The sequence below is a fragment of the Solanum dulcamara genome, chromosome 11, assembly GCF_947179165.1.
Source record: "Solanum dulcamara chromosome 11, daSolDulc1.2, whole genome shotgun sequence".
Taxonomy (NCBI): Eukaryota; Viridiplantae; Streptophyta; class Magnoliopsida; order Solanales; family Solanaceae; genus Solanum; species Solanum dulcamara.
Window position 1 is genome coordinate 58,598,415 of NC_077247.1, and position 13,928 is coordinate 58,612,342.

A 13,928-nucleotide genomic window follows, 5' to 3' on the forward strand; every position below is an offset into this window, starting at 1 on the left:
GCATCCATCTTTATTATATTGTTTGCTCTTGTATTCAATCAGAAGAGGGGGCCACCTTATAAGCCAAACTTCAAGTGTGCTAGAAAGTATCCTTTGCTTTATTTATTTGAAGACAAATTTTTATTTCCCAAACACTATATATGAAATTCGTACTATCGACAAAAATATTAATTATATTGGTTAACCACAAGCAGTGAGAATAGTAAATTAAAAGAGAGAGAAAGACAAAAGAAACCATTATGAGGGGTCACTCCATTAATTCATAACATATCCTAATTACAGCTATTAACAAGAAACAAATGCAAAATCTCTTAGGAAAAAGTTCTTCTTTAACGTGTTATCTGTATGATTCTTTGGACCGAAAAAGCAATATTAGTCTCTCATTATCAAATTGACTTTATTTTTTTTATTCATAAAGATCTCACCAGTCAAGTCCAGATAAAAAAACCAAATGTCATTTCTATATTCAGTAAATAACTCTTTAATTTCAACGGATTATATAACATATTTAAGATGAAAAATTCAAAAATATCTTGGTACATTACATACATATTTAGTTTAACACAATTAGAAGAATATAATTAAAAAATCTAGCTCCCTTACTTCTTATATTTTATGTCGAGTCAAGCCAAGAAACAATTTATTTATTTTTTTAAAAAAAGAGGGAGTAAACTTTTGGTTCTATTTTATATGGATATAGTCGTTTTTCAAATCTGTTCCAAAAAGAAATATTATGCAACACTTGTCTATATACTTCTTATATATATCTGCCGTAAGTTGTCTTTCCTTTCTTTGATTATGAGTTTAATTAGTAAAATTAAATGAAATAGAGGGAGTGCTAATTAAATTTCAGAGTGATGTTTTAAATTTTGGAGATGATAAAGAATGCACGGTGGGCCTAGCTAGGTAGAGTAGAAAGTTCCTTTGGAGTAAGTTAAGCATCCGTTCTATAATTATATGGCAGACAAATACAAGGTACATAAATTTTAATCCTCAAAGATTCATGTCTCATTAAAGCAATTAATTATCTGGAGACGGGATTAAGAGCCTGTTTGGATTAGCTTAAAAAATGGCTATATCTATTTTTAAGTTAGTTTTTGACTTCTAAAAGTATTTGACAAATATAAAATAAGTTAAAAACGAAAAATAGGCCTTCCCTATTTTTTATTTTTAACTTAAATGCTACCTTTTTAAGCCAATCCAAATGAGCTCTAACACAGAGAATTAAGATCTGAAGACTGAGCTGAATTGTGAGAAGTAGTAGCAGCTAATGATATTATATCTTCCAACCAAACACGTACAATAAATGTAGCAAGTTAAGTGTAGATGCCAATTGCATTTTATTACTCGAAAATGACATCTCTTCATATGGTCAGTAGATGGGGACACTCTTAGCATAAATAGACAAAATCTTCTCCCAATTAGCATTTTCAGTTTTACGAATGAGTCTGACATATCACCTTATTGTAAAGGCATTCAGAACTGCACTGCAGAAATAAAAATGTACAAAAGAAAGAGATCAGAAGTAACGATATTAATTAGGTGAAAGGTGATTGTAGCTTTTTATCTAATTACTTACGTTTGAATTTTAAGAAAAGAGGGAGAAGGTGTAAGTTGGACAAAATAGGCAACATAACCAACTCACCAGAACAGCGAGTGTTGCAGTTTGTAGTTGTTTTCCTTCATTTTCCTTACCAACATTATTGCAGATATTATTATTTTTTCTTTGGTTTCTCACATTCAAGGGTAAGGCGCTCCCTTGAAAAAGGCGACTCTGTACCCATCCAGGGCCGGAGCCACATGGTGGTCAGGGGTTCATTCGAACTCCGTTTGGTGAAAAATTATATTATTTATACCTGATTAAAATAATTTTTTATGTATAAATAGTAGATGTCGAACCCCCTTCATCTAGCTCGTGTGCTTATTTTTTCAAATTTTGAACCCCTTATTTAAAATTCTGACTCCGCTGGCACTGTATCCACCAGGGATAAAGTAGTAGTTACCGGTCCAATCCATCACAATTCTTATTTGTTATTGTAGATATAATACTAGTAGCTAGTATGAAATATAATGATTTACTATAAGATATTACATATATACTGTGGCAGTTGGATATGTATTGACGATGTTGCTCACAACAGGAAAATGTCTTCTGATAATACTTTAAAATAATAGAGATAGCAATTTGATCAGATGGATTGTTGCTTTCTATCACTATAATACACAATAAAAAAAAAATGAGGAATAAATCTTTTGCATGAAAAAGTTTTCTAGCTACCTTATGATTGCATTCTATTAGTTCCCTCATTTGTCCCCTTTTTTCCCCATTGTAGGTCTGAACAAATGTGGGGATACTTTGATTGACATATTCCCTTGCTCTCCCACCCCACAAAGAAAAAAAGGGCTTCTTGTGACTAGGTGCTAATTTAGTAGGCCTTATAATTCTTACACGATAATGGTAAGGTAGACCATGTAAAAAAATTAGATAAAAGAAAGAAACAAAGAGAGACTAATATAAGAACAAAACAATGAGACGATTACGGGGGAAAAATAAGGTAAAAGGGACCTTTGAGAGTGAAATGAAGGATAGGGGATTTGTATTTTTTTTATTTTTTTTATTATAAATATTTAATTAGATGTTAATTATGAAGAGATGGGGTTGAATTAGAATATTTAAAAGTTTAGGGTAAAAATTAAAAGATCAAAAACTTTTAATAAAACCCTAATTTTCATTCATTTACTCCACTTTTTAAAACTTATGTTCTCTATTTCCCTCTTCTCTTCTCTTTTCTTTACTCCATTTTTTAAAACTTCTATTCTCCATTTCCCTCCTCTCTTATCTTCTCTTTTTTTCATTTTTTTAAACGCTTTTGTTTCTTTTTCTTTCATCTTCTTCTTCCTTAACTTCTTTACTTTTTTTCTTCTCCGTTTTTCCCTTTCTTTTTAAACTTTTTGTGTTTTCATCTTCTTCTTCTCCGGATGTTGTCATTCTCATTTTTTTCTTCACTCCGATTTGATTGTGAAAATTATATTTAAAAATTGATGAAAAGAGAAGAGAACAGAAGAGAGGATATGTTGTAAATGTTTATATAAACATGAGTTGTTCAAGCAACCAATAAGATATTTAAACAATCAAAAGTTGTTTAGTTCAAACAACCAGAAGATATTTAAACAACCCTAAATTGTTTAGTTCAAACAACAGAAGTTGTTTAAACAACCAAAAATTATTTAAACAACCAAAAGTTGTTTAGTTCAAACAATCAGAAGATATTTAAACAACCCTAAGTTGTTTAGTTCAAACAACCAGAAGTTGTTTAAACAACCCTAAGTTGTTTAGTTCAAACAACCAGAAGATATTTAAACAACCCTAAGTTGTTTAGGTGTTTTTTACAACCCTCTTATATGTTGGACCTATTTGTAAATAGCAAAACTTTGGGGTGTATAAAAATATTCTTTTTTAAATTAGCATAACCCATTAATACCTAATTATACTAGAGTCCCTTTTTACCTAATTTTTAAAACTTGTGTCCTATATCCTCAAATAGATAACTCAAAAATCTCTTTTAATTAAAATCCCCCTGTGTATGAATTTTGTAGGATTCTATGAAGATTCCAAACCCAAAAAATAACCGAATTAAAACATAGGAAAACACTGTCTCATTTTATTGTCCAAAATCAGCTTTCACATGGTACAAGACACTATAGGTACAATGAAGGAAAAAGCTGGTGGAAAAATTTAATAATGTACTAGTACTACTATACAATTACAGTAAATAAATATCTCATAGCGCTTGCTAAACATAAAGCTAATTATGGAATTTCGTCTTATGACAAAAAGCAAGGGCATAAATTATGATGAACTCAAGCAAATACGGTTTTAATTAATTACTATGGACTGGAGGTAGTAAGTATCATTGATTAATTAACCAAAGAAATGAGTATTCTCTGGTAAATTTCCTGCATGTCGTAACCCTAAGGTGAGTGACACGTCACCAGCTGTGGTCCCAAACCTTATCATGGTGGACCCCATATGATCATGAGTGGTGGTCCCGTCGACGGAGAAGTTGCCGTGACGGCAATCGTCGGGATCATGAATGTTGGTCGGAAAAGTAGCTTGGTTTTCCGAGAAGGAATTCATTGCTACGATAGAAGGGTCGCTATCGGTGGCATTGATTTGGGATCTTTTGCTTGAGGTAACAGTTATGGGAGTGGCAGCTGTTCCTGTCTCTGCAGCACCTAGTGCTGTCGTAGTTGTAGGGGCTGCTGCTGCTGCTGTTGTCGTCGTCATATTATTATTAGTAGAAGAAGAGTTAGTCATGCTATTAGGCGTTGGTGTTTGTGCAATAATATTATTGCCACTGTTTTGGCTTTGGCTCTTGTCATCTCCATCTCCCTCTTCTTCTTTGGCTTCTTGTTGATACATATCTTCTACCATGGGTTTCCACAACCGCACCCTGGCATTTATGAACCAGTTTGATACCTGAAAAATTACCACATTTATATACACAACATTAATTCCCCTAATCACATTTATTAAAAAATCTTATTTTAGATAAGATCAGATTAACTTTAATTCATATACTCCCTTCTCTCTGTTTCAATTTATTTATCTAGTTTTGAGGGCTCGTTTGGTACGAAGAATAAGGAATAACTAATTCCGAAATTAATTTTAAGATGAGTTTATTCCATATTTGATTAGGATAAAATCACGCGATAACTTATTCCGAGATAACTTCTTCCCCAACAAAATGCGCCGCAAGAGAACAAAAAAAATGTTTGATATAAATTGGAAAGGTTTCACGTAAATTGAAATTAAGACGGTATATAATAATACTGTTAAAGGAATTTTACAAATCATGCCATTTGGATTCAATATTTGATAAATGGAATGCAATCAAACTAAAATAAACACCACAGAGTAAGAGTAGAATAAAGAAAATTTCTAGAGAAGACTGAAATGATCAATGATGTGAAAGGGAGTAAAGAGTAGAACTGTAGAAGCGTTCAACAGAGTAAATACATCCTACCCCACAACTGTTGATTATATTTCATGTTTCAGTGAATGAGATTCAAACGTGTCAATAAATTGAAAAGATGTATGACCAACATTACATTTTATGTTTCTTGAAATAAAGTTTTTGTCTTAAAGAGGAAGAAAAACCCCATGAAATCTCTACCTATGACATTTTAATTAATAGGGATCGACAAGTGTGGTTGGCTTTCAACATACATCAGACAAAAGAGGGAAGGAGGAACTATATGGACAGAGCTGGAAACTTTAATGGGTCGTGCAAAAATGTATACTTTGCCTCTGCACTTATTATTCCTAAGATTTTCTTTCACAAATCTAGAATTTATCCCTTTGTAGAAATAATAAAAACACAAAAAAATATGTTCTTTCTGTGCCCTCAGGGAAAGAAAAGAATGCCAAAATGAATGCTATCACAAATAACTTCTTTTATTTTTAATAGAGTAATATTTATTAGTGATAATTAATTCAATATTTCTTAAGTTAAATTAATTATACATGTTCTTGAAACAAGAACAAAAAGACTCCCCTCTGCTTCATTTTATGTGAAGGTGACTACAAATTTCTCAATCTCTTCTTAGATATTTTGAATTATTAGTTACGTTGGCTTATAGTATTTTTCATTTAGGAAGTTCAATCACATTGAAGATCCAAGTTCAAACTTTAGGCACTATATATTTTTTTTATTTTTCGAATGTTGTTATTAATGAAAAGTTAAGTAAAACAACTTGTTAAATTTAATAGAAAAAAACAAAAATTGTAGCATATGCATAATGTGAATAAGAAAGCTTGAAAGAGAAAGAAGAGAGGATTCAGAATAGATATAAAGAGAACCTGATTTCTGGAGAGACCAGTCTGTCTTGCCAACAGATGCTTATCAGCATCGCTTGGATACCTGAGTAAGCCCAACCACACATACACACAAAAATAATAATAATCATATTCCTTTCCAAAACTGTATAAAGAGATGACTACTTTCTTTTTATCCGTAGAACTGAATTGACATTATTATTATTTTTCTCTCCTCATGGGCGTGACAATCCAAGAACCAACAGCAGCAGTAACAGTAACTCTCTGCCACTATTCACACAAGCAAAGCCAGAAAAAAAACTGCATGCACTCATCTTTTTTCATAACATTCATTTCATTAGATGCATACATAGATTCTATTTTATTTTACTATTTCTTTTGTGCAGTATTTCCTCCGTTTTAATTTACGTGACATTTTTATAATTTTCTTGCGATTTTAACTATGTAAACTTTAACCGACATGTTATGATATATATTTTCATCATACTGACATGAAAAAAGAGACAAATTATAGTCTTTTTGTATAATTTTTGAATATCTAAATTTTAATTTTGAATATTACATTAATCTAATTTAATTTAAATTCAAAATTAGTTAAATTGATTCTCATGAAGGACGGAGGGAGCAGCTCGTTAGCTGCTTTTATCATCATTATTGTTACTATACAATGTCAGCATAATAAATAGATTCTTTTTCTTTTCGTTATTGTTCAAATTCATGCCAATGTCAGCACTAGTAGGGCATTGGATCCAGGAGAAAAGAACTTGTACTACAGGAAGAGAAAAATAAAGTAAAGTATAGAAATTTACTTTATACATCAAAGGACACTGAATTGGGATTCCATTAAACTCAGAGACACTGCAAGGGAAAGAAAAAAAAAGGAAAAAGGAGAAGCTAAAAAAGAGATGTTGGAAATGTGTCTTAGACTAATAAAAAAGTTGATTGATGGTTGTGAAGCTTCATTTTGTCTCTTCATAATTCCATAATAATGGGGCTTTAGACTTTTGTTTATACAGTAAAAATATAAAAAGATTCAGATTCCATCGGTATTAGGTGTTAAGACTTATTGTGAAAAAGTTTAGACTTTAGTATAGTCAATGGAAGAATATCCGGGTTTAACTTATATATACACAATATTAATTTAAAAGATCCTCCTATAATTCCCAAGTAATTGACGATAAAAGTGGATTAGTAACTTGAAAATTAAGGAAAAAAATAAAACAAAATTGCTTGCTATAACGTATAAGATACATTGACAGTGGAAGACTGGACTTATACTCCCATTGTCACCATTTATGTGACACTTCTAGTTTTCAACAATCAATTTTACTCAATTTTAAAGCTAAATTAGATTAGATTGACTTCAGATTAAATTTTAGATAGTAAAAAAACTATATAAAAGTACAATAAGTTACAATTCTTCTCATTTAATATGATATAAATAAATAAATAAAAGTACTGGTCACAGTGGCAGAGCTAAGATTTTAAATAAGGAGTTCAAAATCTGAATAAGTAGGCACACGAACTAGTCGAAGGCGGTTCGACATCTATTTTATATACATAAAAAATATTTTAACCATTTATAAATAACATAATTTTCTGCCAAAAATAGCTCCGCCACAGATTGGTCAAAGTTACATAGTTTTGATCTCGAAAAATACTCCATAAATAGAGATATTTGGAGTACATACTAACAACATAATTTTATTCTTAAACTATCAATTAAATTTAACTTGTTAAAGCAAATAATTTGTCTTGAACCGTCGTTATATTTTAAAATATTGTAATAATATAAAAAAATATATATAGCTTAAAGTTCTAATTAATGTAAGACATATATAGAGTAGGGAGATTGATAGCTTAAATGTACGACACATATAGAGTAGGGAGCTAGATAGACGTACGGGTGTAGAAAATGCTCGAAAAGCCAAGCTCTTAAAATGTTGACAGAACGTTCAGGTAAGCCTCTTTGTGGTCTCCAAGCTTCTTGTTCCATCATTCCCATTTGGTGAAACGCCCTTTGTTGCCTCAAACTTTGTTCAAGCATCTTAAGCCTCGGAGTTTCTCCTTTAGTCAATCCCGAAGTCCCTGCGTCTTTCTCTCCTAATAACTCACAACTCTGCTTCAATTGCGCTGCTATTGCATCCTTTAAGCACCTGAAATGTCTTGACATTGCCTTCTGTGCAAGTGCTGTGTAGGGAACTGCTGCGCCGAAACCCATCACTAAATCAAACGAATTTACAACCATCTGCATTTGTTCACAGTAATGATTGTACCTCCTATCTACCTGTGCTTACAAACAAAGTAAGAAAAATTTACTGTTAGTACGATTGAAATGATTGTTGATGTGAAGTGAAAATATATAAGTATTATATTCGTGTTTTCGTTGCCTGCCATTATTTGGCTTTCTATCACTATACGGCCAAGACGTAAATGTTAGTGTACTACTACTTTGTAGTATTTGAACAAAGAAATGTAAGTAAACTTTAAAATTAAGGTCAAACATTAACCAACCACGATTGACATTAACGGGCTTTTTTTACAATATTAGTCAGATAATGGTAGCTTACTATAGCTAATTAACATTATGAGAATAATTGAATTACATATCTCTCATCTATTTGTTGGAAATCTAAAACCGTCGGATTACACCTTAATTATTCTAGTACGGATTTCTTAATTAGAATGTAATCAAACACAACAAGCAATAAATGGAAATGACGAATCCCCTAGCCGGCCTTTTCTAGTCCTCGTTTATAAAATATTAATTCCATAAAAAATGCCGTAACTTTTTTTGTTTGTTTAATTAACAGAATAAACAAACAACAATGATTGGGCATTGACCCGTAAGATAGAGAGATTAAAGAGATTAGGATACATGCCTCATCAAGCATAGATAAAAGTTTGACCTTCCTTCTCTGATGCTCAATCCTATCAGCAGCGGACAAAGTTGGGACATCTTTTGAAGAAGTTTCATTGTTAGCACCACCGTCACTAGGGTTCGTATTAGGGTTATTGGCTGCTGCTTTGTTGTTATTCTTCTTCAATTTGCCTCTACCAACACTGCAGAATTCTTCCAGTAGTTCTTGCGCAGCTTTCGCGTATTTGGAATTCCTCAGCACATTGACCACTCCTAGTGATGACCCATACCCAATATGGACTTGATGAATGTTTGGAGTTACTCCTGAGCCACCCATACTCAAATTCTTGTATCGGTATTGTCCAGAAGTACTGGACCCTCCTTGATTGAAGAACAACATTCCACCAGCTTCCCCGCTCATTTGTAATTCCTCCGCCTTGTGCTGTAACGAAGAGGATAAGGATAGAGAAAGGCCTTGACTTTCTACCACGTTTACTCCTCCGATTTCATTCGGGGTATTGAGATGATGGGTCGCTGTGGCAGCAGTTGGTCCTCCACTCCCCCATGTCATGAATTGACCGAAAGATCCTTCGGCTTGATTGTGAAACCCTTCAAGTGTTGAAGTAGATGATGGATTCGGTAACAACATGTGAAGCGTAGAAGTTGAATTAGGAGGAGATGGAGAAGGTGACCTTGGTTGTGGATTCATTAAGAAAAGTTGCATGGACTCCGCCGCATTAGGAGTATGATTTTTTGCACATACTAATTGCTGACTACTTGCACCTCCACCCACTACCATCCCTTGTCGGTTCCCGAACCACTCGTTACCCATGGCCGCAGCGTGAATCTGCTGCGGCCGTGGATTCGGCTGTCTAAAATTCGGATTGAATTGAGTTTCTAATAATTCCGTAGCGGCGGCTCCAGGAGGGAAATTAAACATTTCAGATAACATTCCAGCGGTCTCATAAACTGTTGGAAGGACACTTGTTTCTTCTTCAAACGGTTGGGGTAATTCGAATCCTTGCGCTCGCAATTTATCTCGACGGATCTGTTGAGCGGCGATGTGTTGCTGCTGTTGTTGTTGCTGATGCTGCTGTTCCGCTTGTGATCTCTCGAACCCATTAGGGTAACTGAAGAGACTGTGGTGATGATAATCTTGGGACATAGAATTGAGATTTTCCGAGACTTGATGAATTGTTGATGGATATTTGTGACCTTTTGAATTATGAGATGTAACACAAGGACGAGGTGTAATTGGTTGTGTTGCTATTCCCATGGCAGCGTTGTCTTCTTCTTCATCATCTCTTTTATGCTCCTGTATCTACCATGGATTGGGCATGAAATAGTTAAAATCGATTTAAAATAATTCAAAAAATACATCATGGGATGCAATTATTGTCAGGAGATTGAAAAAGATAATAAGTGTGACAAAGAGTAAGGGGTGAGGAGGGGAGAGAAAAAGACTGGTTCTTATTTATTTACGTATTTTTTAAAAAAAGAAAGGGGGATTTGGTTCATCGATCAGCTTTATTCATGTAGGCACAAACCTCTTAAGAGTTTTTTTGCAGGTCGGAAAAAGGGTGCAAAGGATTTCTCAGATATCGTTTTCTCTTCGTGGGATTTGAAAGGCAAAGCTGTTGTGAGTGTCTCTCTCTATTTCTCTGCTGTCTGTTGTTTCTGAGGCTGTCGTTTCTCTATCTTTCTCTTTCTCTCCTCTTTTGCAGTGAGTGCTCTATGTGGTATGTCTCTGCAATCGCCTTCTGGAAAGTGAATCGAACTAAGCTTGCAACAATAACATATATATAAAATATATTTAAATAAGAAGATGAACTTGTTTCAACTTTGACATATGTATCCTGGTTTTCTTTGTGTTGTGTTTGTCTCTCTCTGTGTGAGAGAGACATAATTAAGAAGAGAGAAAAAAAGAGAAGAGGTCGCTGTTCTCTTTTTTCACTCAACTAATTTTTATATTCCATTAAGTGTGTAACAGTACAAGTTTCCTATTTAGTGACATTTTAAATTGACAGATATAACCTCCTAGCTAGTAGTAATAGCCAAGATGTTGATGGCATGGGTGACTATAATATATGCTCACCAAACTGTAAAAATTATTATAGTATTTACAGTACTGTAAACTGAAGGTTTCTCATAGTTTACTCATCATTTTTGCAAGTTATCAATCTACCGTACCAACTTATTTTAACATGAGAAATTGTATTAACTATTTTTGCACAAAAGATAAAATTAAAGTATTTGCTTTAAAATTAAATTATGTGCTTTCTTATTTTTAAACTTTCTTCATTTTGTTTCCTAATGATTGCTACATAACGTTCGTGAGGAGTTTAATGATTCATCAAGAATTAATCTCTTACAATTTAAGTAAGTGAACTTTAATTTGCTGAAGGTACAATTTTCTTTTAAAAGATTAAAATTTAGGTAGGTTAAATAGACATTTCAACGTCATCTTATTAAACGTTAATCTGTCATTATCATAACTTCTCTCAATTTTCAGGGAAACTAAGGTGTAATGTCATGGAAACCAAATGCCATATTTTGAATTTATAATAAAAAGGATAAGGTGAGCAATGAGTCATCACAATGACATTTTCTTATTGCAGTGAAAGAAAAAAAAATACTCATATTTTAATTTCTTTCAGCTTAGATGACAATTATACCCTTATAAAATTGCCTGCATGACAGTAGTGGTATACTGGTATTGTTGATAGGGTCATGCCAGTCACTTTCTAGACTACCTAGCTATTGAATTTCTTTTTCTATATCGCTTTCTTTTATAATTTATCTCCTCTCCATTGAACACCCCAAATTCAAAAAAGAGGAGAAAAGAGAATTAATACACATAATAATTATGCAAAAAATATTTACTAATATGATGACAGAGAAACAAAAAAGATGACTCTACTACTACTTGTTTATAAATTTTTATGACATAGAGTTAAATCCCGCAATATTGAACTTAAATTAGTTGTTGCCATTGAAAGAGAAGAGAGCTCCCTCACTTTCGGACTCGGCTCTTTTTCAGTGCAAATGAATAAATAGATATTTTCTCTTTCAATTGCTGCTCCAGAGATACTGCTTTCTTCGTATCAAATTAATTGTCATTCTCTTTCACACTTACGTTAAAAAAGTATTTTTTTTACTTATTTAATCTTAATGCTTTTCAATACTATTTTCAAAAACAATTTATTTTAAGGAGAAAATGGAAAAATGATAAATTAATTCTATCTTCTTTTTTTTTTTTGTAATTGACAAGTATTTTGAAACAACAGACATATTTTAATAATGTTATGATTAATATGGGATGGAGAGATCGAGTAGTTATTAATACACTAAAAGTATTAGTACTCCAATTAACTTCATATTATGGATTGGACTTAAATTGTAATGGATTGAGAGTATAAATATTAAGAATAATTAAATATTGGATAGGAAGAATTAAAATAAGAGAAACGTTAAAGAACTAAAGGTGGCACGTGCAACTGTGCAAGAGGGGGTTTTGTTTACAAAGTGTAAAATGGTGTGGAGTGTGGAGAGGTGAAAGGCACTCATAACTGACTCATGTTTGGCACTGAGGAAGACATGTACAACTATCACTATATATACTTGTCTATCTAATGATTTACCTGCCTTAGTCACTTTCTTCATTTCTCACAACGTTTTTTTTATTAGAGTGTTGTTTTTCTGTTCTCTGGATATATATTGTATTTTAATCTCTGATTGTAACCTACGCATACAGTGCATGATTTCCCTATCAAGTGTACGTACCTATAGTCCTATACAAAAATCTAAAGGTTGCTCATCATAACAACACCTCCCTCATATGCTTATTTTTTTTAATTAGGAGAAATGTGCTAAATAATGTGGCGAGTATATAAGAAGTAATAATAGTAAATATAAGATTATAATTAATTTCAAAATATTATGTTGATATTCATCTAAGTGCTTAAGAAGAGATTTGTAGAACTTTGAGGCGGATTCATATATACTTTCATTGTTGCAATAATAACTTGCACACAACGCGGTTCAAAAATAATAAATATTTGAAAATAATTTAATTTAACATATTGTCTCATATTAGATTTCAAGTTAGATACACATAAATATATGAATTTTTATAACTAGATATATTCTGAAATACAAATATATAGGGAAGAGAGGAGAGGGAGAGAGTTAGTATATCCCAGATACATGTGAATCACATTAGATATATTAGGATACCATATGTATGTTGAAATACAGATACATAGGGAGGGAGGCGAGCGAGAAAGGAAAAGAAGTAAGCGAGAGAGGAAAGAGGCGCCCGAGATAGGAGAAAGGCAAGTAAGAGAGTCAGTGTATCTAGATACATGTAAATCACGCTTGAATATAGTGTATCTAGAACAAATTACACTTAATTTTGATCTTATGTATCTTGGATCGAAATCTGACACAAATGATAATTTAAAAAACATACGAGAAAGCACGTTTCTAGGCCCTAAACTAATGGGATTTGTGTTGTTTCAACATCACAAATCTCAGAAATATTTCTTCCTTTACTAAGTCTCATGCCCGACAACACCTAAATTAAAGTATGAGGGTAATAGAAGTGAACTTTGAGCTATCTCAACAACAACAAAAATAAATAAATTATGAGGATAGTCAAAATCATATGAGAAGTAATATTTTATTTTCTCAACTAATTAACATGAGACATTTTAACAGTACTGCACTTGAACCTCATACTAGATGATGCAAGCAAAAATATATTTACTATTGAATAATATCTCTTGTTGGATATAAGCCATGTTGATAGCATACAAATAAAAAACTTCAAAAATGACAAATGTAACCCAACAAACTTTATCTCCAAAAAAAATAAGTAAAAGGGAGAGAAGTGGCGATTGAGGTTCCAGAAATAGGTCTTGAAATTATCAAATTCAAATTTAATTGTGTTTCAATATTATATACGTATCAAATGCCCGAATGATTTTTTTAACTTTTAATTAAAAAAAAAAAAAAAAAGACAAAGGGGGAAAGAGGTGAAACTTAGCAACATGAATGAGAGGATTGATGGTAGACAGGCTAACTTTCAGCTGTCTTTGGTGAACTTTAGGTGATGTCACGTGAATCTCACACTTGCTCCTCTTCACACGCTTCAACTTATTTGATAGGACCACTTCAACTTCATCATTCAAAATCCAATAATATCTCTTATCTGCTTCACACGTGCCA

General features: G+C 32.5%; 1 protein-coding gene across 2 annotated transcripts; it reads right to left on the reverse strand.

The window, feature by feature from the left end:
• Positions 1 to 3,634: 3,634 nt before the first annotated feature.
• Positions 3,635 to 10,663, reverse strand: LOC129872245 (BEL1-like homeodomain protein 2). Of its 2 annotated transcripts, XM_055947164.1 has the most exons (5): positions 10,247 to 10,663; positions 8,722 to 10,020; positions 7,744 to 8,126; positions 5,864 to 5,924; positions 3,635 to 4,480 (listed from the first exon to the last, which is right to left on the reverse strand). In XM_055947164.1, exons 2-5 carry the CDS (start codon positions 9,973 to 9,975, stop codon positions 3,923 to 3,925), a joined length of 2,256 nt encoding a protein of 751 aa, XP_055803139.1. In that variant the 5' UTR covers positions 9,976 to 10,020; positions 10,247 to 10,663; the 3' UTR covers positions 3,635 to 3,922. The 2 variants fall into 2 exon arrangements, with proteins under 2 accessions (XP_055803139.1, XP_055803140.1); XM_055947165.1 differs by lacking the exon at positions 10,247 to 10,663 and having other exon boundaries at positions 8,722 to 10,240.
• Between the last annotated feature and the right edge of the window lie 3,265 nt (positions 10,664 to 13,928).

Coding starts and splice junctions, on each gene's coding strand:
- LOC129872245 (XM_055947164.1), bottom strand. CDS start 9,975: ATGGGAATAGCAACACAACCAATTACACCTCGTCCTTGTGTTACATCT. Junction 8,127..8,721: donor TTTTATCTATGCTTGATGAG/GCATGTATCCTA, acceptor TTGTAAGCACAG/GTAGATAGGAGGTACAATCA. Junction 4,481..5,863: donor CTGGTCTCTCCAGAAATCAG/GTTCTCTTTATA, acceptor GTAATTTTTCAG/GTATCAAACTGGTTCATAAA.